This window comes from Microchirus variegatus, assembly GCF_963457635.1.
Source record: "Microchirus variegatus genome assembly, chromosome: 18".
Lineage (NCBI taxonomy): Eukaryota > Metazoa > Chordata > Actinopteri > Pleuronectiformes > Soleidae > Microchirus > Microchirus variegatus.
Genome location: NC_139819.1, coordinates 7,133,197 through 7,159,754, shown reverse-complemented (window position 1 = coordinate 7,159,754; position 26,558 = coordinate 7,133,197). Strand labels below are relative to the sequence as shown.

The 26,558-nt window shown below is 41.8% G+C and overlaps 1 protein-coding gene across 1 annotated transcript; it reads right to left on the bottom strand.

Annotated features, from left to right (window-relative positions):
- Positions 1-713: 713 nt before the first annotated feature.
- On the bottom strand, positions 714-22,670 carry bmpr1ba (bone morphogenetic protein receptor, type IBa; the record flags this gene model as incomplete). Its single annotated transcript, XM_083905306.1, has 11 exons — positions 714-951; positions 1,043-1,173; positions 1,785-1,960; positions 2,133-2,430; positions 3,926-4,118; positions 4,383-4,521; positions 4,628-4,724; positions 5,446-5,548; positions 6,088-6,187; positions 6,891-7,053; positions 22,565-22,670. 11 exons carry the CDS (start codon positions 22,668-22,670, stop codon positions 826-828), a joined length of 1,632 nt encoding a protein of 543 aa, XP_083761432.1. The 3' UTR covers positions 714-825.
- Positions 22,671-26,558: the final 3,888 nt, after the last annotated feature.

Genomic DNA, 26,558 nt, shown 5'->3' with positions numbered 1-26,558 from the left:
GGCAAATACTCAATACAGAATTTATTTGGACACAGAGTTCTTTTTTTTTTTTTTTTTTTCAAATAAAGTCTTAACGAGTTTATGTTTTACATGACAAATACACTTCCATAGCTCGTCACAACACAACAATACAGGTACACGCCTTCTCTTTCTTCAGTGTCTACAAACGCTACCAGCATAAACAAAACGTTTAGAGCCTCTGTCACATCATGTCAGTCCCACATAAAAAGCTATTTAAGAGTGAGGGAGAGAAAAAAATGGGTTTTAAAATCCAATTACAATATAAAGCCAGTAGTGTGTGGGTGGTGGTGCGAGGGGGGGGGGTGAGTGTTTAGAAAGGAGGTGTTGCGCAGCAGCAATAACAGATTGCCGTTAATTACGTCCCTTCAGTTCTGTCAATCAGACCTTCATCTACAGGTAGGGCAGCTTTCACAGAAAGCAGTGATATAATAATATACATGCACTCACTGGTCAGTAGCCTGTTGTTCCGTCTCTGCAGCTACAGCGCAGTCAAACTCAAAGTCTCTTTAACCACAGCCTTTGGAGCGCGTAAACAGGAACCTACAGTATATATAAATATATCTGGTATGAGAGCGTCTCATCTTCTGTGATGGACAGAACAGGGTCACACTGTATGTATTTATTTATTTGTGGAGGAGAGATTTGGGTTGCAGAGTTATTGGCACCTATGCTCAAAAGTCTGTGTTGTCCAAAGTGACCTTCTTGCTTGTCCCGGTTTGTACGGCCCCTAAACCAGTGCCAGTGTAATTGTGTTAGTGCCCCTTTTCTCCGTGTGTGTGCGTGTGGAAACACACACCTGGCCGCTCACAGCTTGATATCCTGTGACTCTGACATCTTGGCAAGTGTCTTTTTGACCCGCAGGGCGGTGAGGCGGGAGGCCGGGTTGTGGGCCCAGCATTCGGACATCAGCTTCCCCATCTGTCTCAAACACTGAGGGCGGAAACAGACGCGTGCATGTTACACAGGGTCATTGAATGCATTATATGTCATACAGTTTGTTTATTTGTGTATATTTGTGTACCTCGTCACTGGTCCACCGATTAGGAAAGGACGGTCGTAGTCTCTTGATGCAAACCACTTCTCTCATGTCTTCATATGAGGGGTCTGTGGGGACGGACTCATGGTACGGCAACTGGTACTCCTCTAGGATTCCTGCAATAAGCACATTACAGAAAATACCGTAAGCCTAATTAGGTGCCAACCAGGCCATCGAAACGAAACACGGTAGGTAGCAGAGTAGGTGTTCAAATGGAAGTCACCAGGCAGCTGCCAGTATATTACGGACACTATCACGGTGTCTAGAGTGGCTAGTTTGCCTCTTACTTTCCACTCGTTTGGCGATGTGGAGGAATTCCTCTGCACGTCTCAGCAATTAGTCCAGTCATTGTCAATAAATTGTGCCGTGACACCCAGGTAGTTATAGATATCACATAAAACTTTTGTTTTATTAGCTCAATTTCTTAAAAATTAAAACTTCCTTTCCACAACAATTGTTCATCTCTGTCCATCACTTATCTCTCAGTCTCTCCTATCTGACTGTTCCACGCGGAAAATTCCCAGTTTTCAGCGCACACCGGAAGTAAACAAAGTTGCGTTAAACTATTTTATCGCGTTAATCTCGGCCGTATTAATCGCATGCAATTAACGCGTTAACTTTGACAGCCCTAATTCTGTCACATTAAATCCCAATATTCAAACTACATTGCCATCAAAAATTATTTCGATCAAGTGTAAAAAAAAAAGAAAGTATACAGTATATTTACCTCCCGAGACACAACGCCGAGCGATCTCCCAAAGAATGAGCCCAAAGCTGTACATGTCAGCCATGATGTACGACTGAAAATGACTCCTGTTCAAAGTCTCTTCCAGAACCTCTGGAGGCATGTAGCGCTTTGTTCCAACTCTGGTGTTGGGAGGGATGTCGACCTCGTTGGTGTCACTGCAAAGTCAGAGATCAAAGTGATCGTTTTTAAATTAAAGAAGTAATTATTTTTCTCCTTTTTTTCGTTTGAAATAAGACACTGAAAACAACTTTGATTTCCAAAGCCACAAGTGGAGCTTAAACTCTGCAACACATGGATTCAATCAATCACAGTTTCTGACGTGCTCACCTGATGAACTTGACCGCCAGTCCGAGGTCGGCTATACAGCAGGTGCCGTTCCTTTTCACCAGTATGTTCTTACTCTTCAGGTCTCTGTGAGCGATGGCAGGTTTTCCCTGGGTGCCAAAGATCTCCGTGTGGAGGTGACACAGCCCCGATACGGAGGAGTAGGCCAGTCGCAGCATGGCTTTGTTGTCTAGAGTGGTCGATTTGAGGTAGTCGTACAAGGAGCCGTTTTCGTGGTAGTCCGTGATCAGGTAGAGCTGAGTCCAAGAGCCAGTTCCTTTAATATCTGCGGCAATAAAACCTGCGAGTGGAGAAGGTGGAGAGAGAATGGTGTTAACAGGCATCGAGTGGAAGGAGAGTAAATGTCCACATCGCTGACTTTTGCTCCAGTAATTATGGAAACATGGTTCCGTTTGTAGCAGAAGAGCAGAAAAGACCACTTTTATGTTTCAGATGAATAATTTCTTCACCTTCTTCTTCCTTTTTTTTGGCTAACTTTGAGTTTCTGGACCAAGTACTTACATCCATGCAGGGTTATTATTAAAACTGAATATAAACTAGTGGGAATCATTCATAAAAATGTAAAGTATACATGATCACACTACAAGAATATCTGCCAGTGATTATAATGGGACCATGCTTTTATTTTGTAGGACTGAACACGATGAAAACCATCTGAATAAAGATGAGACAGGGCGTAACTTAAATTATGTAGTGTCAGACTTAAATATTACTAGAGGATATGTAAAATTAAGTAGATTAAGTAATAAACTAAACTACATTATCAACTCATTTAGCGACTGCGAGTGGTAAAGTGTTAAAGAAATAATCCAAAACACATCGAGTCAATTCTGAAGGAGTCTCTTGGGTGAAACGCCTTCAAGAGAAACCGTAGTGTAAGTATTATTTTGTTTAGATTAAAAAAAACATAAAATAAAAAGCCCAGAATAACACACTAGATTAATCAGAAACAGCAGCAGTATAAGTGAAAAAAGAAAAAGCAGGAAATGTAGGAAACACAATTTACATCACTGCTTGAGGTGGATGTAATGTTTGGTCGTCAGCTGCAGGTTGAGTAAGATTTAAGAGTAAATACTGCATATTTTATGTTCCGTTTAGTGGAGCTTGTTCCCATTCTGATGAGGCAGAGCACTTGTGGACATGTAGCTCTGCTCCGTCAGAACTAGAAAACTGTTTTCCTGTTAGTCTTAGCCACATGGATGCTTTGAAGGATTTGACCCTAGAGCTAGAATTTTAATAAAACATGTATCAACTCAGGAACGTGCAGTGCAGCGTCAGGTTTGTCTTTGGGCTAACTGGCAAGTAATCTTTGGCTCCATTATTTAATTACTGTGCTTCTTGCGGTGTTTAATTATTCAGGCGTTGGCTCGCAGTCGTCGTCGTCTTTACAATTTGTTATAGTACACAGGGAGTAGCCGCAATTGATCTGTTGTGGCGCTGACGGTCGTGTTGGTGCAGCAGGGAGGAGACGTTCAAACCCCGAGCTGTGGAAAGTTAGCAATTTATTGTCTGTTTCGTTTGTTTGTTTGTGATGAAACCAAAGCACAAAATGAATAATTAATCACCACTTCCATACACCACTTTCTCTGTCTTTCCAAACCCAGGTTAGTCATCTATTAGTCCGTGATAGTTTAGGAATTCTGCTGCTATATTAGACAGTATAGATCAGATTTTGTAGAATGAGCGATTGTGACAAAATGACCATAAACAGACAAACATGAGACACAGGATATAAAAATCAATAAGAGGAGGCAGCAAAGAAAGGCAGGACTTACCCAGTATGTTCTCATGTCTCATTAAGACAGTCTGGTAGATTTCAGTCTCTCTGAACCAGCTGGCCTCCTCAGTGGTGAAAAAGACTTTCACCGCCACCTTCTCTCCTCTCCACCTGCCCATCCACACCTCTCCATACCTCCCTTTACCGATCTGCTTCACCATTTGAATCTGCTTGGCTATTGTTCTCTGGACCTGAGGGCAAGTGATAAGTAAGGAAATGGATCAACGGGACACGTCAGCATCTCTACAGTTTTAGTTCCTTTATCTGAGGTGATGAGTGATGCTCCAACTGAAGCTTATTGTTTCAAGAAAGATATAAATTTCACACAATGTAGTAGAACCTACAGTTCCAGATACCGATACCCTAATTATAATACATCCATATCCAAAACATGTACTGTAAAGCCTCCATGCAGCATCTTTAACAGACAACTGGCTGTAATGTGTGCATCTCACCAGTAGAGGGAGGCCTGATCCTGAGCCAGAGCTCTGTGACTGCTCTATCAGGTCCTTCAGAGATTCTCCAGGGGGAATGTAGGTCTCATCGTGCTCCAGACCGATACTGTACAGTGGACGGGACTCCTGGCGCTTATACCTGTAAATCATTCAGCACAAGTATAGTAAAAATGTGCATTACAAATGAAAAGGCACACTAAAGTGGGATATTGTTAGAGGACCGCTGAAGAGTTTGGTGCAGTTACCTGAAGTAGCAGAAGACGATGATGACGGCCAGTATGATGCTGCAAACAGTGACTGAGATCAACAAGGCCATGTGATGGATCTTTCCGTCTCCATAGACTGGAGAGGGTGGACAAAAATAAAGATAGAATCAAAAAGAGGGGAGGCAAAATAAAAAAGAATATATCAGAAAAATCTTTTTAAAACATTCTGAAGTAATGGACAAAATATTAAGAAAATCTGTCATCTTCACGAGTCATTTGAAAGAACCAATGCACAGTAAATCAAACACAAATCACATTTCAGTCATCAATTTTTCATTTTCTTCTGGCGCACACTTTTTATTTCCCCCTCAAGGCCCCAGTCAACGGCGAGAAGAAGCCCTTATTAGAGTAGTCGATGAATTCTCCTCCTGATCTGCTATGATAGGGTTTCAGATTGATGAGTCTGCCCCTGGGTGCCTGCTGGGGCTTGTGATTTCCCTGGGAATCTAAGTTTACTGTATCTCACACACACACTGAATAGTGTTACACACAGCGGAGACCTCAGTGTTCTCTCTCTCGAGACACTGTAGCTTTGGCGTGCCGGCTCTACGCCGGACTGAGTGACAATACCTCAGAGGTCTTTGACACCCGGCACCGTCATGATATCTCTATCTGTTTATCACGTGTGCTGTAACACCAGCGGTCACAGGTTCTTGGCCCTGACCAATATCACTGTCACCGCAACGCTGTCCCTGTCACCTGCCAACTGGAGAACAAGTGGCTCCTTTAATGTCTTCCTAGTGTTTCGTTGGCAACAAAAGAGTTGTGGAGAGATGAGAGTGGATGTATAATCTTACTTGGTGGCTTGAGCGGCGGCAGTGTCGGGTGCAGATTTCTGTTACAGTAGTCCTGGTCTGTGCAGCACTCCAGCGATCTCCTCTGACGAGAGTTCCATGTGTCCTGAAAGGAAGAGAAGTTCATTTTAGAACTCTATTTTTTTTGTGCCACCGATAAATTAAATAAAAATTAAAATTTTGGTTTCTCAAAAATGACGTACTTTCTTTATATGTTTGCAGACATTAAGTAGACAAGTGCAGCTCTTTAGTACAACTGGAGATGATAATTCAAACTCTACACCTGCTCTAGTTCACAATATCCATCCTGTCCATCGGACATTTCAAAGCACTTAACAAGTTGACCAGCAGAGGGTGCTGTGAGAGAAGCCACGTCCTCTTTGCTCTTCAGAAAAGACATCAATGACATTTTGAGTTTGACACAGACTGACCTCCTGAGCAAATCTGCGGACTCAGCCGAGCTATTCCGATATCAATTTTGATAATCTTGTGAGATTTGCGGACAGGAAACAGGAAATGGCATTATATTGAGTGATCAATCCAAGGATTTTATGACTTGACATCACGTCTTGCAAATAAAAATTAATCAGAAGATTTATTTTTAGCATGATTTTTTTGCAATGTCACAGTGAGTCACACACTTACCCGACACTGAAACTCTGACCCGACCAGTCCCAGGCAACCTGCAGTCTGGACCGGCACCCCTCCCTCCTCCTCCACCAAGGTAAAACAGTAGCCGTCAGTCCTGGAAAACAAGGCAATGTATAGAATCTTTTTTTATATATAATTTTATGAAAGAACACCATCAAGACTGTTGCTAATGCATAAAAGAGTAAGTGCATTCGCAAACAGCTTCTTAAAATGCACAGAAGACAGTAGAGAAGCTTCCAAGGAGCTTGTAGGGTTGCATTTCTGACCAGTCTGTTTAGAAAATAAACTCACAGTGTCTGGGTACATTATATAATCCATCAATTCCGTCTGATTAAGGAGCTTTGTCTGGATGACGGTGGTTCAAAGTTTATTTCAGAGTTGACAAAGATTGACCTACTTCTTTGGCCCACCCGAGTATGAAAAAAAGACGCGCTGAAAAAGCACTCGCTGCTATTTTCATCTTTGTACAACAAGTATAGTAGCATCTCAATTGTGTGCACATCTAATGATGATCTATCTTATCTAATGTCTGTATTGAAACAGTCGCTTTTCTAGCATCGATGACAACATAAAGGGCTTCACACTAGTTTTTCCAATTCACCCGTTCACACACATCTTCATGCAACTAACACATCTGTTAAACCCATTCACAGACATTCTTACACAGGTCAGGAGCAACTTGGGGTTAAGTGCCTTGCACAGGGACGCATCAGCATGCAGACGCTCCAGGTGGAAGATGACTTGCTGTACTACTGACCCAAAGCATCTCCATATAAAATACTGTATCTTATCTTTACCTGCAGGTGTTGTTGGTCGAGTCCTCCGGACAGTGGTGATAACAGTGACACCACAGCAGTCTCTGGGAGGACAAGGCGGGGGCCGCGCTGCCGCTCGTCTCCTTCCCGCTGTCCCCTGCGTCTTTACTGGACGCTCTTAGCAGCATGCTGTCCAATATGTTGCCTATAAAACAAAAAGAAGAAGAAGTAAAATTAGCGACAGGAGCGATGGCGCCAGACGTAGCCGTTACATTACAACGTGAATCTTGCCAAGTCGATCAAAAGGTATATTGAGGTTGAGAAGGGAGATGAATAAAATATCTCATGCGTTCAATATTTCGATGGAACATGTTCAAACGCACTGAGCTTGTTCAGGCGCACATTTCTATTGGCAGTGATTGATTGGCTCCGATACGCAGGATCCACCACACCCATTCCATTAAGGTGCTGTTAAACTGTCAATAACCCGATGACCCTCTCCGTGCACTTATTTGCAACCACTGCTGTTAACGCTGCAGTTGTTTTCTACACCACCACCATCATCGTTAATGTAGGACGTCAGAAGACGAACTTTGTCCTCTTACTGATAATCTGAACCTGAAGGGGAATTCATACACTGTTTTCTTTCAACTATAAAATGTATTGAGTTCTTTGGCGTGGAATAATCCAGTTTACTGTAATTCTGACCAACTGCTTCTGTTGTTGAAAAGTTTACATCGTTGAGCCAGCACTCCCCTTCATATCTTTACTCCCCAGTCTCAGTGTGTGCTTGGTTAGAGCCAAAACGGCAAATATAATATCTACTCTGTATTTACATCATCATTTAAATCTGTTCCACATGAGCTGGCTGGCTGACTGAACTCAAAGCACGATCCAACTCGGTGCAGCGATATAGACGTAGAATTTAGTGAATGAAAAACATGCAGAACTGGTGATAAATGTAAAATAAAAGGGGAAAAAAGTGAAGAAAACTGAGCCCAAACACCTGATATTTAGAAACGTATTCCCCCACAGCAGATGTTTTTTCACTCTTACAACCAATACAGCTCCCAAGAACTAGAAGGAAGCTCTTATTCCGCAGTTATCCTATTTCAAAAGGGCACCTGTTTGTCACTTGAGGGGAAAAAAAAAAAAGGCAGATCACGGAAGTGTCTTTTCTTCCTGGCTTTTAAGAATTGCATTCACTCTCACATGATCATTGAGGCCAGATGCTTAACAGCTGCAAGCGGAGATCGTCCAAAATAAACACGAGTCCTTCCTCTCTGGGAAAAAAATCCTAATAGCAGATACAGAATCTGTTTCTCCCTTTTCAGTCATTGCTTCTCTTTTCCACAACGACAGAACACGTGTGAAAGGGAGCACGTACTGCACCGACGGTGTGTTTCCATTTTATGTGTTGTGGAAGCAAGACAAAAAAGCAAGACGTAGAGAATATAAATTAAAAGTTTCTACTGTGAAGTTGAATTACTGCCGCCCTCTGCTTTAGGGAAATAAAGGGAAATATAGCTGTTCAGCATTTAGTCATGATTAAAAATGGGTTCATCTAAACCACATCTTTGCTAAATTTGTGGCCTGACAGCTTTATTGTGCGCTCCATAATAGTCCACTAAGACCCAGAAACAAACATGTGAAGCATGGAATTTATTATTATTATTTTTATTACGTGAAATACCTGGGTTTCTTACAGTCCCTGCGATCTTTCACAAAAGCACTGTGTAATTACTATAAAAAAGGGACAGAACTACTGAAGACCCAAGGTCAAAAGGTCTTTTTGTTGTAATATTGTGACAACGTTCTTTATTATAGCACTTTTCAGTGTGAAAGTTATGTACACATGTGTTTTACTGGTCTGCAGTTCAAATCAATTTAATAAAAATCCTAAGATGCTGCATAATGAATAATTATTGATATAATTGTTAACAATATAATAGCTATTTTACGTCCAAATGTGTCCTTATGATGTAACTTTGACTTGCACAGAGTAAAGTGAACATACAGCAAACACAAACGTAGGATCAGATGGAAACTTGGAAATGTGCAGTGGATATTTCAGGGTGGTTATGGGCTGTCAGTCAAATGTGAGATAATGGCTTGTATCCTCTCTTTCATCTGAGCTCAGCTGTCTTTCACGAAACATCAAAGAGCTTCCTCTAGGGATAAACGGTTAAAGCTCCCTAATGTACAAACACTAATGCACACACACGCGTTACCACACAGCGGCCTGGAAATGCATGCACAAGCACACACTAACTCTCTTTAATATACTGCGTGCGCTTGTTTTTAACATCCATTGATCTGCACAACCAAAAAGTTACCAATCTGACTTAACAATGCACCGAGAAAAAAGAATTCAATTATAGATCCTTTTCAATGCATCTCGCACACTCTCACGTGTTGACAATACAGCAAGAGAAAGACAGTGGGGCTTAAAGGGGTCACATTAACAACTGACCGATTTGAGTGAAAAGGACCGAAGAAGAGCAGGAGGGTTTGGGTGGGGGGAATAAAAGAGCGGGGAATTAACAAATAAGAAGTGACAGAACTGTGGGGAACTGGTGGCCAGTTAAGCAGCACTCAGTGGGGACAGAGCAGAGTCCACTGACCCTTTCCTCTCACTCTGTTGCCCTCCCTCACTCAGTTTTCCCCCCATCCTACTACCTCACACTCAATTACTTTGCTTTACTCCCCCCCCTCCCCCTCCTGCATACAACCTATCAATAAACTGAAGTAGTATGGCCTTTTCTTAACCTATGCAAACTATAGATTCTGTTTCCTTCATCCTCTCACACAACATAAAAATTCTTTCTTTTCTCTACCCCACGCTCTTCTTCTCATCTTCCGCTGTCTTATATGCGAGCGCAGAGGTTTGTCATGTGAGGTGCTGCTGACAAAACACACAGCCTTTCACATCCTTACACCTGGAACCCCTGACTATATTCTTCCTCCTGTGTCTGTCACAGACACACACAGGAGACAAAATGAGAATATTATACACAAAACCTGCTCCAATGTTTAGGTGTCTGATTTAAGGCACGTCTGATTTAAACGGGGGAATAAAATACAGTAGATACCGTTTGTTTATTAAGGAAACTTTATAGTGTTTCTGTGTATTTAGGTCAAACAGAACAGAGTAACCAGTCTGGATGGTCGCTGCTCCTGTCTTTACCTCAGCCATCATCATCATTGTATTCTCCACGGTGCTCCAGGTCAGGGAAGTTACATCAATACTCTCATATTCAGCCCGCAGCTTGAAAAGCATTTATGTTATTATTGACTCGAACACAACAACAACAACAATCTTTTTTAGGATCGACTTGCTTGATGCGCAGCTTATTGCCACCCTTTCTTTCGTCGGAATCCGTTTGATTGCCAAATAATGGGTTATAAACGTACATGGAATATGCTTTTGTGTTTCGGTGCATAACAAACATTTTAACAGGAAGATTTAAGAAATCCCTAAATCAACAAACGTTATGGGGAAAGTTATGAAAAACTATTATTGTGAAAAGAATAAGCAAAAGAGACAATTCAGTATAAGATTTAAAACCTAAACTCAAAAATATAGGATTTAAAAAGAAAGAAAAAAGACAGTGTATAAGACTACATCTATGAATACAGGATAATAACCACTTCCTGCTCAGTATCCTCAGTGGTAAGCAGAAATGAAGGCACCATTTTTCACATCTTTGGTATGATGGCAGCCAGGGTTTTAATCACCAACCTCCCACTCTGGAGGTGACCCCTCTAACCGAGTCCCACAAAAATGAAAGAAAATCAAATGGGTTGCAGCCCAATGCCTTGCTAAGTAACACCGATGTCAAAACATGTTTGAGCCTAAGTGATCTGAGCTCCCAAACTGGTCAATTTTCCCGGCACTTCTCTGACACCATAATTGTCCCGAAGCTCTTTCACTAAAATGACCTTTCAGATACCAGCGTACGCTTTCAGGTCTCCCGTATGGGCTTTTTCAGACTTGATGGCAGGAAATAGGGGCCACTGTCAACACGCAATTAACAACTGTGGCTCCCCACAACCCTCCAAAAACACTAAAGGCCTCCTCCTTTTCAACAGATGCAGCTTTTGTACGAACTGAAGAAAGAAGATGACAGACGTGTGGATGGTTTAACGGGGAGCGGAGCGAGGCAGAGGGGATGCTGTGCAAGAGATAGCGAGATGAAGAGAGGATAGTCACAGGAGAACAGACAGGACAGACAGGAGGGAGGGAAGAGGAAAAGAAAGAGAAGATATTCATTAATTATCCAGCCATGTCAAACAAGGCCTACCAGAAAAAGCCTTTTCACCGAGCCCATGTAAACACTACCCGCCTTTGCCTTCCACTTTAGACACACTCATTTGACAACGCAGCTCCCCTCCTCCCTCCCCATCTCCCTTCTAAGTAGTAGTTCATCTTCCCGGTGTTTGACAGTGCTGTCTGTACGACCAAAGAAACATGAAAGGAGAAGGTTTTCTTTCTTTCTTCTCCTTCTCTCTCTCTACCTAACTGAAATCTCTGCACCTCTCTCTCTCTCTCTCTCTCTCCACTTTCAATGCCTGGTCTTATCTCTCTATGTTCTTCTCCTTGTCAGTGCTGGGATGAGCAGAACCATCCCACACATACTGGAATGTCTTAATGAACACAAATGTGTGATCTGGAGAACTGGATGTTGGGGGTGGGAGAATCTGAGGCTGCCTCACTTGCTGTTTTGCGTTTCTGTGACAAAGCTCACTGTCTTCCACCTTCTTAGTGGTCCTATCGCACATATCTCCAAGTTATGGAGGTCTACTTGCATACATTAACTTGTTTTTATGGTCAAAAACCAAGCCGATTGAAATCTCTCCTCACTGAATCTCTTGTCAGCCGAAATCTCACCCCCAGAAGACGGACTGTGTTGTGACTGAGCACTTTCCAAACTGTCTTGTGATTGGCCAGGTACCTGGAAGTGACGTAATTAGCACGTCGGCTCTCAGAAGGGCATCTCCCCCTCTGGAACGGTGGATGCACTGCTACTCATTATCATAAACATGTTTTATCGTTGCTTAAAAAAGGCTTCGTCACAACTCCCCACTGTAGTCTCTTTGACCTGGAGTCGGACCCAGAGTCAGAAGACACTGTCGCAAGTGAAACACCTCCACAAAGGAGTTTCTTCTTCTTCTGCAGTTTAATGTACGCAACCGGATGAGCCCGGAGCAGGAGGATCCTGCTGTTCAGGAGACGGGATCCTTACGTCACGATTCCAGGCTTTTTCAGAGCGCTTGTAGAGCCCGAGAATACAAAAAAACCCAGCGTTCTCAGTAGTGGCTGAACTGTTTGGTTCCAAACTTTCGGGCTTCATAAACAAGGTAATGGCGCAGATACACACCAAAAAACCCTAACCCTAACCCTGATATTTGAGGAGAAAAGATAAAACTTTTAAAGAAAACATTGAATGTATTGCCACTGGCAGCAGATTCTGATTTAAGAACTGATTCTAGAATGTGTCAATCTCTAGCTCATAAGAACATAATCTTATGTTAATCATGTTATATAGTGGCTGCCTTTAGGCTTTAGGACTGGAACAGCTTACGCATCATTACTCCTCCCCCAACTTTCAAAAAGAAAAACCCACTTTCCATTTTCCTCCCCTGCACGCTTTTTAACATCACAGTATTTCCTTTTTTTCTTCCACATTTCAACACCTCTTTATTCATCCTCTTGGCCTAAAAAACCCATCAGATAAATTTGGAGTAAAAGTAGAGAGCTCGTGCTTCAGGAGTACAGGAGTACAAGGGAAGAGGGAAAATGTAACAACTGCCCACTACATGTTTTAACTGTTTCCATCACTCAATTGGTCCGGCAACAGAACAAATAGTGCATTGTACCTATCCGAGCACAAAGGCTCTCCAACCAGGATTCAATCACAAAAAACCCAAGTGATGTCATGAGGCTTTGGGAGAAAAATAACGTTTAAGACGTTTTCTTTAGCAAAAGCAGCACAATAAAACTAGCAAGAGTGGGGACATTGAAGCCTTCTTCTATCCTGTTACACAACTGCATCATCAACAGCTCGTCAAACATTCCTCCATTATGTCACACTGATGAATGATGCCGTAATGAGCCGGTGCCATTCTCTGGTTTTACAGCTGTCATCTGCCAGCTGTATGCTGCGACCCGTGTGTGTGTGTGTGTGTGTGATGAGTGAAGGCCCTCAGCGTTCCCTTTGGAATACAAGGAAATGATAAAATGGTCCTTGAAGGAAGTGTGAGAGAGCAAAGCAAAAGAAAAGGGAGAGAGAAAGAACACCAGCTGGTCTCTTCATCAAAAGCTCCTTTTGCTCCTTCTCACAAGAAACGTAACCACATCTGCTCACGGATGCGAGGCATCTGACTGGAATCATGGGCTGTGGCTGTGTGCGGTTAGTGCATCTGATCACAAAAGGTGCTTGTGAATTTGTCCGGATTGATAAAAATCTCCTTCGCCGGGTTTATCGTTAAGATAAAAACTTAAAAAGTCACAGATGTTCGGCTTGGACGATGTCAGGAAACCAAGTGTCCTGCAATAAATATCCCCAATTTAGTCATTTTGATAATAAATAAATAAATATACCCACCACTAATTTACTTTGTTAACTGTGTTTTTACTATATCATCAGCCTCTTAAACTATTAAAATCCATCACTAACTCACCAAGGCAAAAAATACTGACTTCAAGGAATACTGGGTGATTTGTTATCATGATAACAATTCAGTTAAGTTCTTTAAAAGTGATATTGAATTAAGTTACAGTGCAATTAATAACGTCTGATCAGCTTCTTCAAAGTCTGCTAAAGTTAAACAGTCCACATGTATCATAATGTATGTAAAGAAGATGGATAGTACACATATTTTCTTAAAACGACTGCTGTGGTAAACAAAGATTAGAGGCATCGGCGTACAAATCCCCTACAAGCAGCTGCTCTTCGGTTCAATCAAACAAATGTGTGTATGTCACAAAGGAATGCTCGACCATGAGCAGGAACACACGGACTAACACGCGCGCAGGTACTGGATCAACAATGTGGATGAAAAGCAGCCTCTTTGGGTGCGTTTCTGTGTCACAAAATTAACTTCAGGCGTGACGTTCTCCACTTCACACACACGATCTCGTGCAACATCTGCAGCGACTGTTATTACTGGAGCCAAATAAACTGCTGATGAACTTTCACCCTTTCCATTGGTGGTTTCTCGGGAGTCAGTCACCGTCAGAAGCCAGGATTTAATATGTGTATGTGAACAGGGCTGCAATGATGAATAGATGTATTGATTACAAGGCAATTACTTATTAATTAATAAACTATTTTGATAATCGATCAATCAATTTGTACGAGTATTGAGGCAAAGCCAAACAAAGAATATTTTCAAGAATAACGTTTTAATATTACGAGGAAAAAAGTCTTAATATTACGAGATTTTGTATCATTATTTAATTTAATTTTAAAATGTAATTGCAGTCCCCAATTTTTCCTTTCACCTCAACCTATCTAGGCATAAAGCTGCAGAGATTTTTTCCTATTAAAAAGAGAGTTCTTTTTCTCTCCAGGGTTTGGTCATTGTGTGAATTGTTTGGTTTCTCTTCTTTACATAATATTGTAAAGGTTTTGGTCTTGCTATGGACAGTACCTTGAGATAATGTATGGTGTTATTTGGCGCTATACAAATAAAACTGAATTGAATTGAAGTGTCCAAGCAAAATGTAGGTGAACACAAACTTCAGTGTGGACTTCTACTGATTTCCCCATTAATGGCTTGGCCATCATTTTGTTTAAATAATCTAAATAATCTAAATCAATTTAATCACGGAGCACAGCATGCTTAGCATGCTTAGACTATGATGCACAGCATTTGTAGCATTAGGTTACAATACTGTATACTCACCCCCTAAAAGTTGGCAGCTATTTTTAACCACATTAGATATTACTATTCCCATGATATCATACCATGTGACTCATTGTTCCATCATGGCGGTGGTATGCAAAAACCATGCCTATAAAATGATAAACAATGACCACACGGTTGACGCTTGGCCTTGAAAAACTCTTCCACACATTGTAACGGAGCAAATAAATGCAGACACACTTTCACAATTTAAAATTTGACGGGGGATATATAATCCTTTTCTGTTTCTAGTCATATGATGTTTATGTGTCTGCGTGTACGTGTCGTGTCACGTACAAGGTGTCTGTGTGAGACGTGAAAAAGCAAGAATCAATGCCTTGGAACTGTCAAACAATTAAGTTATATCAACGTCTCTACATGACTTTGAAGTCATTTATAAAGAAGGTGTTTAAAGGTTCTGTTGCCATATTTAATGAAACTCCCTTTGGGCATTCTTCAGATATCATGTTCACAAAAGAGAAGGTGTGTATATGATATAGTAGAGACAGTCGCACAGACAGAGCTGATTTTAAAAACATGTACTGAAGACTCTGAAGACATTTTGCCATAAACAGTGAAGGAATTCTTGAGTTATGGCCAAAAATGTGCCCAGAAGTTCTTCATTGAGTCAAAATAAACATTTGAGGGAAATGTCTCTACGTTTCTGAGATATTGAAGACATAATGCCTCCGGCTATAGATTCTGCTACACAGGCATAAAACCAGGGTTTTAGGGTCGTATTTAGTTTTAGTGCCTGTATTATTCATAGGTCTGTTTTGGGTATAGTATCAGTTAACTTTTAGCCTGTCATTCCCTTTAAAAGTCAGGTGTGTCTGTGTCTGGTGCTTTTGCCATTTAAATGGAAAATGCAGGAAACGGAGAAGTGAACAATTCTTCTGCCGCGGAGATGGATCTCCATGTGCGTGAGCAGAATAAAACAACTTTAAAGAAATGTGCCAAAGGCAGGTTTGGTGTTAAGAACATGTGCCAGAACTGGATGAGACAGGAGAGCACATGGTCTCACATGATGTGAGGCTGCGATACAAATAATTGTTGTTGGTGTTGTACATGTAAAACGACAGTGCGAGACACTTTGCTTGTTTGTGTTTCAGCAGTGTAACCGTTTACTCGTGGAGAGGGAGTGCAGTCATAGTTAAGAGTCCTGTAACCTCACGCCTGTTTTTCTGTGCACTTTTAAGCACAGAAAGAGTCTTGAAATACATGAGCCAGTACGTGCTCCTTATAGAAGGGGACAATCTTAAAAAATAGACACCAATTGTAATAATTATTACTTAATCGTTTCTGTCAGAAATCACTGATACGATGCAGTTGTTAATCGCATAGTCCGTACTTCACACACAGACCCCAAATGCACTTTTTCTTCTTCTTCTTCCCGTCAGGCTGAGAAATGTCCCCACTTAAAAACACCAACTTCCTGTGCGAAATCCTAAATAAATACTTTAAGTGACACACACAAATTTTAAACACGCGGCAAAGAGGAAGACATAAAGAATGAACACTGAACATACGCAGAGGTGCATACTTACGATACTGTAAGTATACAAAACAAAACTACAGGTTCTGAGCATTCTACTGAGTTTAAATGTGCAGGTGCACACAAATAGTTTAGGCCGTTTACTGCTGCTTCATCATAACCTAAAATACTCTGTACTCGAAAGTTGGAACTCGGAGTGATGTCGTCTTCTTGTTGTAGAAGTTGGATGCAAACATAACTCGGGCTAACCATCCTGAGTCGATAAAAACGCTCTACGCTGTATTTTGTACACACAGTGAAGAAGCAACATGTCCACAGAAACAAAAACAGACCATAGTGTATTGATTAACTGGGAAACGGATACAACAGAAGCCTTTATCAATAAAAATAGCAGTGGCAGCCATCTTGGAATCCCATGCCAGGGTTGGTGAGGTTACTCTGACTTCCGATGTTGGAAATTGGACTTCCCTCTACAATCGGAACACTATGTTAAAAAGATGAATAAGTAAAGAAAAGACCGTTCTATCAAATGATTTACTTGCCTTGGATGGGGATAGTGGCGTAATACCACTGTTTTCAATTTAGTGTCAGCGGTGAAATACAGTGCTGCAAACAGAACAGAATGTCTGTATTGTAGTACACAACTACAACAGTGCACTAATTCTTACCACTTCTGATGAATCCCACTCAATCTCCACCTTCGACATCAACCTGTAGCTGGCCTTTAAGATTTATTCAAATCAAAAAAATGTGCATTCACTCTGTTCCGTTTCCACTGAAACGCTGTGAATCCCATTAGCTTCTACCAAGAGGCTCATGAGTCTGTGCCCAGATTTGTTCCGGAGCATCACAGGTGCCGGAGCCTCGTTGCCAAACACACATGTGTGTTATTGTTACTATAAATGGTTTCAACCTTGACTCTCTCTCTGCAGTTCTGATACACAACATATGAAAGAGTGGTATAATTTAAAGAGCGTGTAACAAGATACCAGAAACTATCATTTATCTTTCACATCGAGCCTGAACGAGGGGGCAATCAAAACACTCTTTGGTCACACAAACGTGATTCACACACAGTCATTGTCACGCACAACTAATAACAACCGCTGACAATGTTTGCTTGGTCTGAACTTGAGGCATACGATAGCAAGAAATTGCCTTACTCTCTAACTTCCACCTTGCTTGCTTTAAAATGTGTGTGCGTGCGTGTGTGTAAAGGGAGGGTTGATGGTGTTAACATTACAGCTGTCATGTGTTTATTTCCCAGAGTTCTGGTCTGTGGCGTCTCAGTCATCTCGCCAGACTTAAACACTCACTTTCCATCCATTTACACCCCGCATGTGTGTGTGTGTCTGTCTGTGTGTGTGTGTGTGTACAGTATGTGTTTAATGCACATGTGGCGAGAACATTAATTACGCCTATGACAAATATAATGTGTGTAGACTGTGGCCATGAGCGTATTTGAAGAATGCATCTACACGTATCAGTGCATGTGAGGGAGGATTGTGTAAGTGTGTGTGTGTGTGTTCACAGTTGTCTCCTCCTGTGTGATTAGCTTCCCATTAACAAAGTCGCATACATCACCCATCACTAGCTCCAGGCCTCTTTTAAATATTATCTCACTGGACAAACATGTTGTCGGCTCGTCAAGCGAGATCCATGCTCTGCTCGTTCACACACCAACCATCTGGACACCCATTAGGTACCTATCAAAGCGTATGATGAGCGTCTCTATTGCAAAGCCATTTGGGTAAAAGTGGCAATCCAACAGCCACTAATGACCTTAAATTACATACTGTATTTTTTTATGTTTTTCCTATGACAGTACATTTAGAATATGATTTGAGGTGTGTCTGTGTCTGTGTGTGTGGTATGGAAAACCCTAAGCTCTTCAAGTCCCAGTGCACTGTTGCCTCTGACAGCCAGCTTTGGTCTGCTGTGCACCGCCTCACCTGTTATCCGTCTATCACTGTATTGTGTTGAAGCGGTGCTGCGCTCTGTGTCGGACAACAACTCAGCTGTTTGGGATAAAAAATTTCATGTACGACAATAAAACCAGCAGCAAAGTAAATCCACAGCTCATTAACGTTACCTCAACGCTCAATGACAGACTTTCCTTTCTTTCTTTCTTTTTTTTAAGATTTCACTTTTTTTTGCTTCTTTTCAAACAATGGGTGCAACACACACAGACACACATGTGTGCGTTTGCCCCGCTCCAGCTGCGTCTTAAGAAGTCAGGGCCAAGCCGGTAATCTCACTGGGTTAGAAGTTACTGGAGCTGTATCCATTACAGGATGTTATACCCCTCAGCCCCAAACTCTCCTCACATCCCTTGACCTTCCACCCATTCGGGGTCATTTAAACAAATATTTTTTTCCCCCTGTCTTATTTAACCATAAAGCCCGGTATATCAGGAACTCATATTTATGTCACCGAGTTGTCACTAAAGCCCTGTATCCTAAGCTCTCGCGACCACGTTAGCCTCTCTAGTCTCCGGTCTCATCCATTCACACACTCTCCATGCAGCTGTGTCGAAGAAGCAGTGCAGAGAAAACAGAGAAGCACAATTCAGGGCATAAACTTATTTAAGTTACCGGCACAGCATCTTTACCTCCGTTTCAGCCTTACAACCAACAGTTGTGTAGTTCTAATGAGGTATCAGTTTCCAGAAAGGGAACTCAACACATCCTGTCAGGAAGCTTTGAGACTTGGGAGCAAAAAAGCACTAGTTTGGTAGAGTGAGTCCAGTTTTACTTTTCCGAATCATCTCCATTAGATTTCTGCAAGGATGATAGTCACATCAGTAACATCCTGAAAGTGCATACGATTTATTGGGGATGACAATAAAGGCACACACCATAGGAACACAATTCTGAGCGAGCTTACTGAAACCCGAGTTTACTAAGCAGGTGTTCAGAGATGTAAAGTACACAAAGACATGTAACACCGCAGACAGATACTGCCAAAAACTGAATTTCTGGAAACTAAAAACAGATCACTGGACTCATGAAAGGCACAGCATATCCTCAGCGCCTCGGGACAGACAGTGTCAAACAACTGTTGTGTCAAGGGTTTATTGTTTTTGGCAAAAGCCCATGTAGGTGTTTTGTTGTTAAAACAAAACCAGAAATTTCTGTGGAAAGCAACCCTCATTAGCGGGCCAGTGACAAAAGCAAAGCAACTGGCAGAGCTTTGACTGTGAAAACTGATACAGCGGTGCTTATTTCCACCAAGGACAATGAAATGTAAGCTATCACGCTCACTCCTCACTTCCCAGAACTCACACTGAAGGCTACAGCCTGGCGTAGGTGGAAGGTCACAGAAAAACTATGTGTGTGTGTGTGTGTGTGTGATTTATACATGTTGCACTAGTGTGTGTGTGTGTGTGTGTGCATTCCCCCTGCTCTCATTTATCCAAGAAGACTAATGAACACATCGTCCTTCATTGGTTTACCGCAGAGACAAAGGCCAAGACGAGCTGCAGGGCAAACTGTAATGCAGACACAACAATGTGGAGCTCCCTGTTTAATATCTGTAATAATTCCAGTTCACCTGTGGCTATAAGACCAAGAAACACTAGCTGACTGGGTCTAGAGTGCCTTTCAGTCAATTAGGGGCATCATCCATGTGATGTTTAGGAGTAACAGAGCTAAGAGAAGGAAAGAAAACAGCGGTAAAATACAGATACAGAAAGAAAAAGTCCAGACAGCTCCGTGAATAAATAACTCTCTCTGTACCTGTACCATCCTTTTTGCCGAAAACAAATATTTGCACGTTGACTCACTGTTGGATCTATTGGGACGATAAATCATCCGAGTGTCAACCCATGAATGAGGCTATTACAGGTCCACTCAATCATATCTTGTCAACTTATGAAAGGGACTGTTGCCATCAAGCCCTGGGCAAAATTCAGTTTGAATACAGTTTGTAACATTAATACCTCGCCTTAAAAACTCAAGCAAGGCAAAGAAAACAAACATTTATTTAAAAAAAAAAAAAAAAAAAGAAAAAAGGAAATGACACGCTCATTATGTCAATTTTACAAAATGATAACCTGGGGAATTAAATTCGAAATTATATCCTTTTTTCGAATTTGGAAATGATTTTACAGAGAATAGTTCTTCTTAGTTTAGTTTATCTGGCTTTAATTTTAAAGCAGTGCTGGCAGGAATCTAGAGAAACTGTGGCGAAGCCTAATAAGTACATAATCATGTTTTAATAATGTTTTTAGGAGGCTTTCTACTTAGATCTGGAATATGTCAGGATTGGAAACACTGACCTATAGGTGGAGCACTTATATTAATACTAAATGGAAAGTTTATGTCCCAAAAAACTGACAACTTTTTGTTTTAACCCTGACACAGAAACAAATGGACATAGGTCCGTGTGAATATCTTATGGAAAGTTTAACACATTCAGCCTTGGTCGAGCTCCAACTATGTGTCAGATTTTTACAAATTTCCTCTCTTGCAGCTGCTCTGCAGCTTCTTCAGTGTTACTGTTAATATGTATTTCAAGCATTCGAGCAATTTTAATGTTTGTCTCAATGTGTACGCATGTATCCATGGCATTGATGGTGCTTTCGAGGCTTAGATGCAACGATATCATCATCATCATCATCATCATTGCATCTGCGAATAAACAACAACAAGGCCATAGGCGTCAACCGGTTTGAAATGTTAAGTGGTTCTCGAAGCCGCGCACACAAGATAAAATCTGCATCTAAACACACATTTCACACAAGCATTCATGTGTAACGCTCGTGAGTAAACAGGAAGCAGATTGTCTACTGTGGAGATTGCCGCTCGCTTTGCAGGAAATACTTTGAATTATGAATCACGGCGAAGAAAAATACGCAAAGGGATGTTTTTGGGGTGAACTGACAACAAATTGGAACTGTTCTTGATGACGATGCATGACTAAGACTTTGTTTTTTATATTTTAATTGTTATCAGTCACCATACCAGACTGTTCTTTAAGAAGTTATTTTCAGTGGGAGGAAGCAAATACAATCAGGTGATAACTGAATAAAATGCACCAAAACGTCTAAGTAAGGGTAAGTAGAAAGTATAATTTATCATCCGTGTGGTAAATTTGGTCATGGCTAAAACCTTTTTGTTGTTTGGTTAATAGGGTTAGGTGAATCAGGGAAGAATATATTCTAACCAATACGATCAAACGTATGTGTATTAAAAATATGTGTATAATTCTTCATTTCTCCTCCTTTCAGACTTAAACAGTAGTCTCGGTTTGAAACAAACTCCAAAGCAGTGTCAACAGCAGGCACAAAAAGTCTAGAGGGGGGCAACTCAGCATGGATTCCATAGGATAGCCGACTGAACTGGTGACAATGACAGGAAAGATGGACGAGAAAGCGGGGGTGACACGGAGCCAGAGGTCACAGGACAAGCTCAGCACATAATCCACCGAGGAGAAGAGGTACAAGACTTTGCTGGCTTCACTGCAGACCTCCTGCTGAAACAATCTCCAATTACTTTAAATAGACCGACAATAAAAGGAGAGAGGAAAAGTATGCACGCAGACAGACTCATCACTCAAAAGACATACCACACGTATGTTTGCAATGTCTCCAGTAGTGACTTTTAAAAGGTCATTTTACAGATAATCTACACAACGGCAGTAAAAAACTATACGGAGGAGAATCCACAGGAGCCGAGTCAACCCTCTAATGACACACAATCACGGCACTAAACATAACAGACCAATAAATCTGACACGTTCTCTCGTTTAACACCTCACCAATCACACTCCAGATACCAAACATGGTCAGAAACAAAGAGGCGAACAGTAACAGTGTCACACCATGACAATATACACTTCTGTGTCTGTGTTTGAAGAAAACAGCAAGTGCACCGTCACTGAAGATATGTCACGCTGAGCCAGGGCAGCTAGATCACTTCACAGAAAAGTGTGAGTTTAAAACCGGAATAATAATTTGAACTCGGCTTAATAATCATATCATGATGCAGACATGTAACATCAAACACAATTCCCTGATGTAAAACATGTTTAAGATCAGGTCTACATTAACTTTTTGGACCCGATTTCCGAATTGACATCATGAGCTGTAACCAGACTATAGACACGGCAAAGCCCAAGTAAAAGTGTGCCATTTTGTACATTTTGGCATCCACAACACCTTCAATAATAATAATAATAATAATAATAATAGAGAACTTGCAGCAAAGTTTTAAAAGTGCCAAAAAGTACATCTAACAAACATCTGAGAAACAAAGCAACAAGGTTTAGGGGCGAAAGTGGCGAGTGAATAAAGTTTACAGTGACTGACCTTGCGCCGGCACATGGAGAGAAAACAGTCCAAGCAACAGCAGAGGACTCCGGCTCCAGAGACAGAGAGAGAGACAGCACTTCAGCCTTTCTCCCTGCACTGGCATGGTAGAGTCTGCTGCTCCGCTCTGCTCCTCTACCCCTCTTCAGTACACTCCACACCACAGGATCCAGCACTCGCTCACTCACTCACTCACTGCCTCTTCTCCTTAGAGTGTGTGTATAGAGACAGAGAGTGTGTGTAGGAGAGAAAGATGGGGGTTGGGGGGGGTGGCTGCACAGGGCAGGAAAGCTCCTGTATGTGCGTGTCTGCTGCAACGTGAGAAAGTCCAACACCACGCAAAACACACCACCACCACCACCGGCAGCAGCAGCAGCAGCAGTTGCAGTCGATTGTCCTCAAACCCGTCTGACAGTAGCAGCCCAGCTGAGAGCGAGAGAGAGAGAGAAGAGAGAGAGGGGGGCAAAACAGAGTTTACTTCAATTGCCTAGTAGGGAGGGCTGACCTCTCTCTCTCTCACACACACACACAGGTTTGTACAGCTGGTCCTCTTAGGACACTGCATTGCTTTCCATTAATTTGGACAGCCTAAACAAAATGTTACCCCTTTACCTTAACCTAACTACAATTAAAATCTTACCCCGAAACCACATTCTCAAAAATGAGGTTCTGCCTCATGAGGACCAGGTTTTGTGTCTCCATGAGTACTACTGCTACTGATAAGGTAAACAAGGTCCTAAAGAGGCAACAAATACACACACACACACACACACACACAGGGAGGGAGGTAGGGAGGACATGGGTGGACAGAGAAAGGGGGGGGGGGCAGGAGTAAGATGGGGTTTAGAAAAAAAAAAGGAGGGTGAGAAAGTTATTGAAAACAAAACAGCAGGATCTGCGTCTTTAACAGTGAGCAGATAAACTGTTCCCACATTTCATGTGTATATGAAACTAAAGCGAGCAGTGGAACATGACCGACACGCTGTCGATAATTGGGCTCGCGAAAAAAAATCCTTACACTGCAGGCTGTGTATGCACAGAATTAGAAAGTGACTGACTGAAAATGACTCAGTCAATTAAATATGACATAAACATTACTACTTTTAGAAGCTCTTTTACTCCACAGTGTGAACAAAACGTGAGGATAAAAAATGTGCACGTCCACACCAACACCAACTAATTGGCGAGGTATTTCAATGCAAGGGTCTGCTTCAAGTGCACTAAAACAGAACAAACTTCCAATTCTTCATATACGTTAGGAGCCAAAATTCAGTGTACAGATTACAAATACCTTCAGTGAGAGTCTGTAGCTAAATAAAACTATACAAAGTATACAAGCTAAGCAGAATGCCGCCTTTCAGCTTGTTAGTATTAGGAAGTTTAGCATGTGAAGCTCCACTCCAAGCTCCCTACCATGCATTCACTTAAAAATAACAAAAAATTAAAAATTAAAAATAATAGTCTAATATGATATAAACCTGGTCTACTCATCAGCGTTTGCCTGAATTTCACTATGTTTTTAATCGCTGTTAACCGTTTACCAGCTTCTGTTATTATTTCCATGTATTAGCCGGGGGGATTTGGAACAGAATTTTGATTCTGGGCTTGGATAATTGATCAAAAGAATTCCTTATTTTTTGGGTTATTACCCACAGCCAAATTTGTCATACAGGGCCCACATACAATTAAAATTAAAAACTTAACTGTATATTCCAGAAATCCTATAACGCCTACTCAAAACACATCTTCACTAAATGGCGTGCTGTTAACAAATCAGGTAGCTGGCAGAGACACTTTGAAGGAGCAGTAAGAGATTACATCACCGCTGCCTGGAGCTTTTAAACTCATAAATAAATGGGGTGAGACACTCTAATAGACCATTTCCTTTCCAGAGATATCCCTTTGCCTGTAAGGCATTTACTCTAGACTGTATGTGTACGCTGAGAACACTTTCCTTTTAGCAAAATGGAATTACAAGATCTAAAAGAGCATGAAATTAGCAGTTCTTTTTTTTTTAATGACACATTATCCTGATTTGTGAAGTTTTGAGGTTTTCTGTTTCATTCCAGTTGAAAAAGTTGGATACGCCATTTGAGGATCCACTTTCACCTGCCTTTTTGGGAGGAACTGAAGCAATGTTGGACGTACCCAAAGAGCATTTGCGCACCATGGCAGGGATGAAAGGAGTCTGGCCACTGTGTGCAATGCTGGGGAAACATGGTCTGGAGCACAGGCCTCCAGTAGATCAGTGAATTGCTTGGCTGGTTCTTTCAGCTGAGAGACAAAGCCACCGTCCTCGGCCTCAGTGTAGGGTCACTTCTCTGTGGGACTGACGATACTGCTGCCAGGATGGAACACATCCTGGCCCAATCTCAGATGTTGCAACCACATCATGTGGGGAAGGATTTGGTGGGGGGACATGAACGATGCGCCACTTCTTGGCCGTTTCATATCCACCCTTGTGGTGATCAGGCGTGGCTCGCACAGGCACCCATGTCCAATGCTTGTAGGCAGAGACACGGAGTGACCTGCTTTCAGACATGCCAGGCCAGCTGAAACGCAGGAAGAAGTCAAGCCAGGTTTCAGAAGGCTTGACTGCAGAGGAGTAATCACAAGTCTGAATACCTTGTGATTACTCTAAGAAATCATAATTCTTTGCATTCTGACCGTGTAGATCAGCAATACTTGCTAGTTTGTTCCTGCCCTCCCCCTCCATTTGTTTCTCTCTCCTCCACTCTTTTTCCCCCCACTCCCCTCCTCCAGTGAAATAGAATGTCATTATAAACATGTCTAACCACAGGGGGCTTTAAAAAAAACTGACAGCATTTGCCCCCAATCCACACTTTCTAGGAAGTATGTATGTATGTTATAAAGAATGTCTTGTGATTCGCAGGAAGATGACATGTCATATATAGATTGACCCCTTTAAAATAGGTTACTTGAATCAACACACATCCTTTTAAGGACATTGTCATTGACTGCCATTCATTTCAACAAAGCTTTGTGTCTAAACATAACCATATCCTGTTAGTGCCTAACCATAATTCAACTTATGGCCCTAAACGTAACCAGTTCCTCAGAAATAAGGTTCTGCCTCATTAGCCACCAGTGTTTATGCCAGAAGAGGTCCTAAAGAAGTAAGAAATACAAGCACACGCAGGCGCACACACACACACTTTGTCTTCCTTGGCACTGTCATGCTGGGCCGTTGATGAATGGCTAAAACTGTCACAAGTGAAGGATGAGCAGTGAAAAGAAAGAAAGATGAGTGAAGAAAAGGTTGCTGACACCAAAGAAGGAGTGAAATGATCACAGATTAACTCATGGACAATGAGGAAGTATAATGGTGCGCAACGGAGGAGGATGAGAATAGAATGTGTAGGACAGTAGAAATAACATAACAACAACATAACAAGACCTGTGGTGTACTAGTGGCTTCAGACTTTAACACATTTACTGTATGTTGGGGTTCCATCTGTGCCAGAGGATTTTAAAGCCCACCTCACCTTTTTCCTGGTTCTCTTTATCGGGCATTATGAGGCATTTATCCCTTTATTTGACGCGTGAACAGACAGGGGATTAGATCCGTTTTAGAGAAACACCTCTGTGCCACAGCAGCGTATCTGCTAATCCCCATCCATTCACTCTGTGTCGTGTCTTTAAACTAACAAGGAGTTTAACATAATCAGCTTTAAATCTGTTCATTCACTCGCTCACCGGGCTCATTTACATGACAATATCCTTTCTGCCCTAAATGGTCTGTGGAGAGGACAAGAAGAATGAGAGAACATATGAATGTTTGGGTTTGTAGATGTGGGTGAGTTGTGTGTGAGAGTGTAAAGCCTCTTTTATACTGAAATCAGCACGTATACCAAGGTTTGTATACCCAGGTGAAGCAGCAACAAAAAAGGGGCGATTAACGCTGCCAGTGGTTTGTCTGACAATGACAATGAGAGCCGAACCAAGATCCTGATTCAACACAATCGCACTGGTT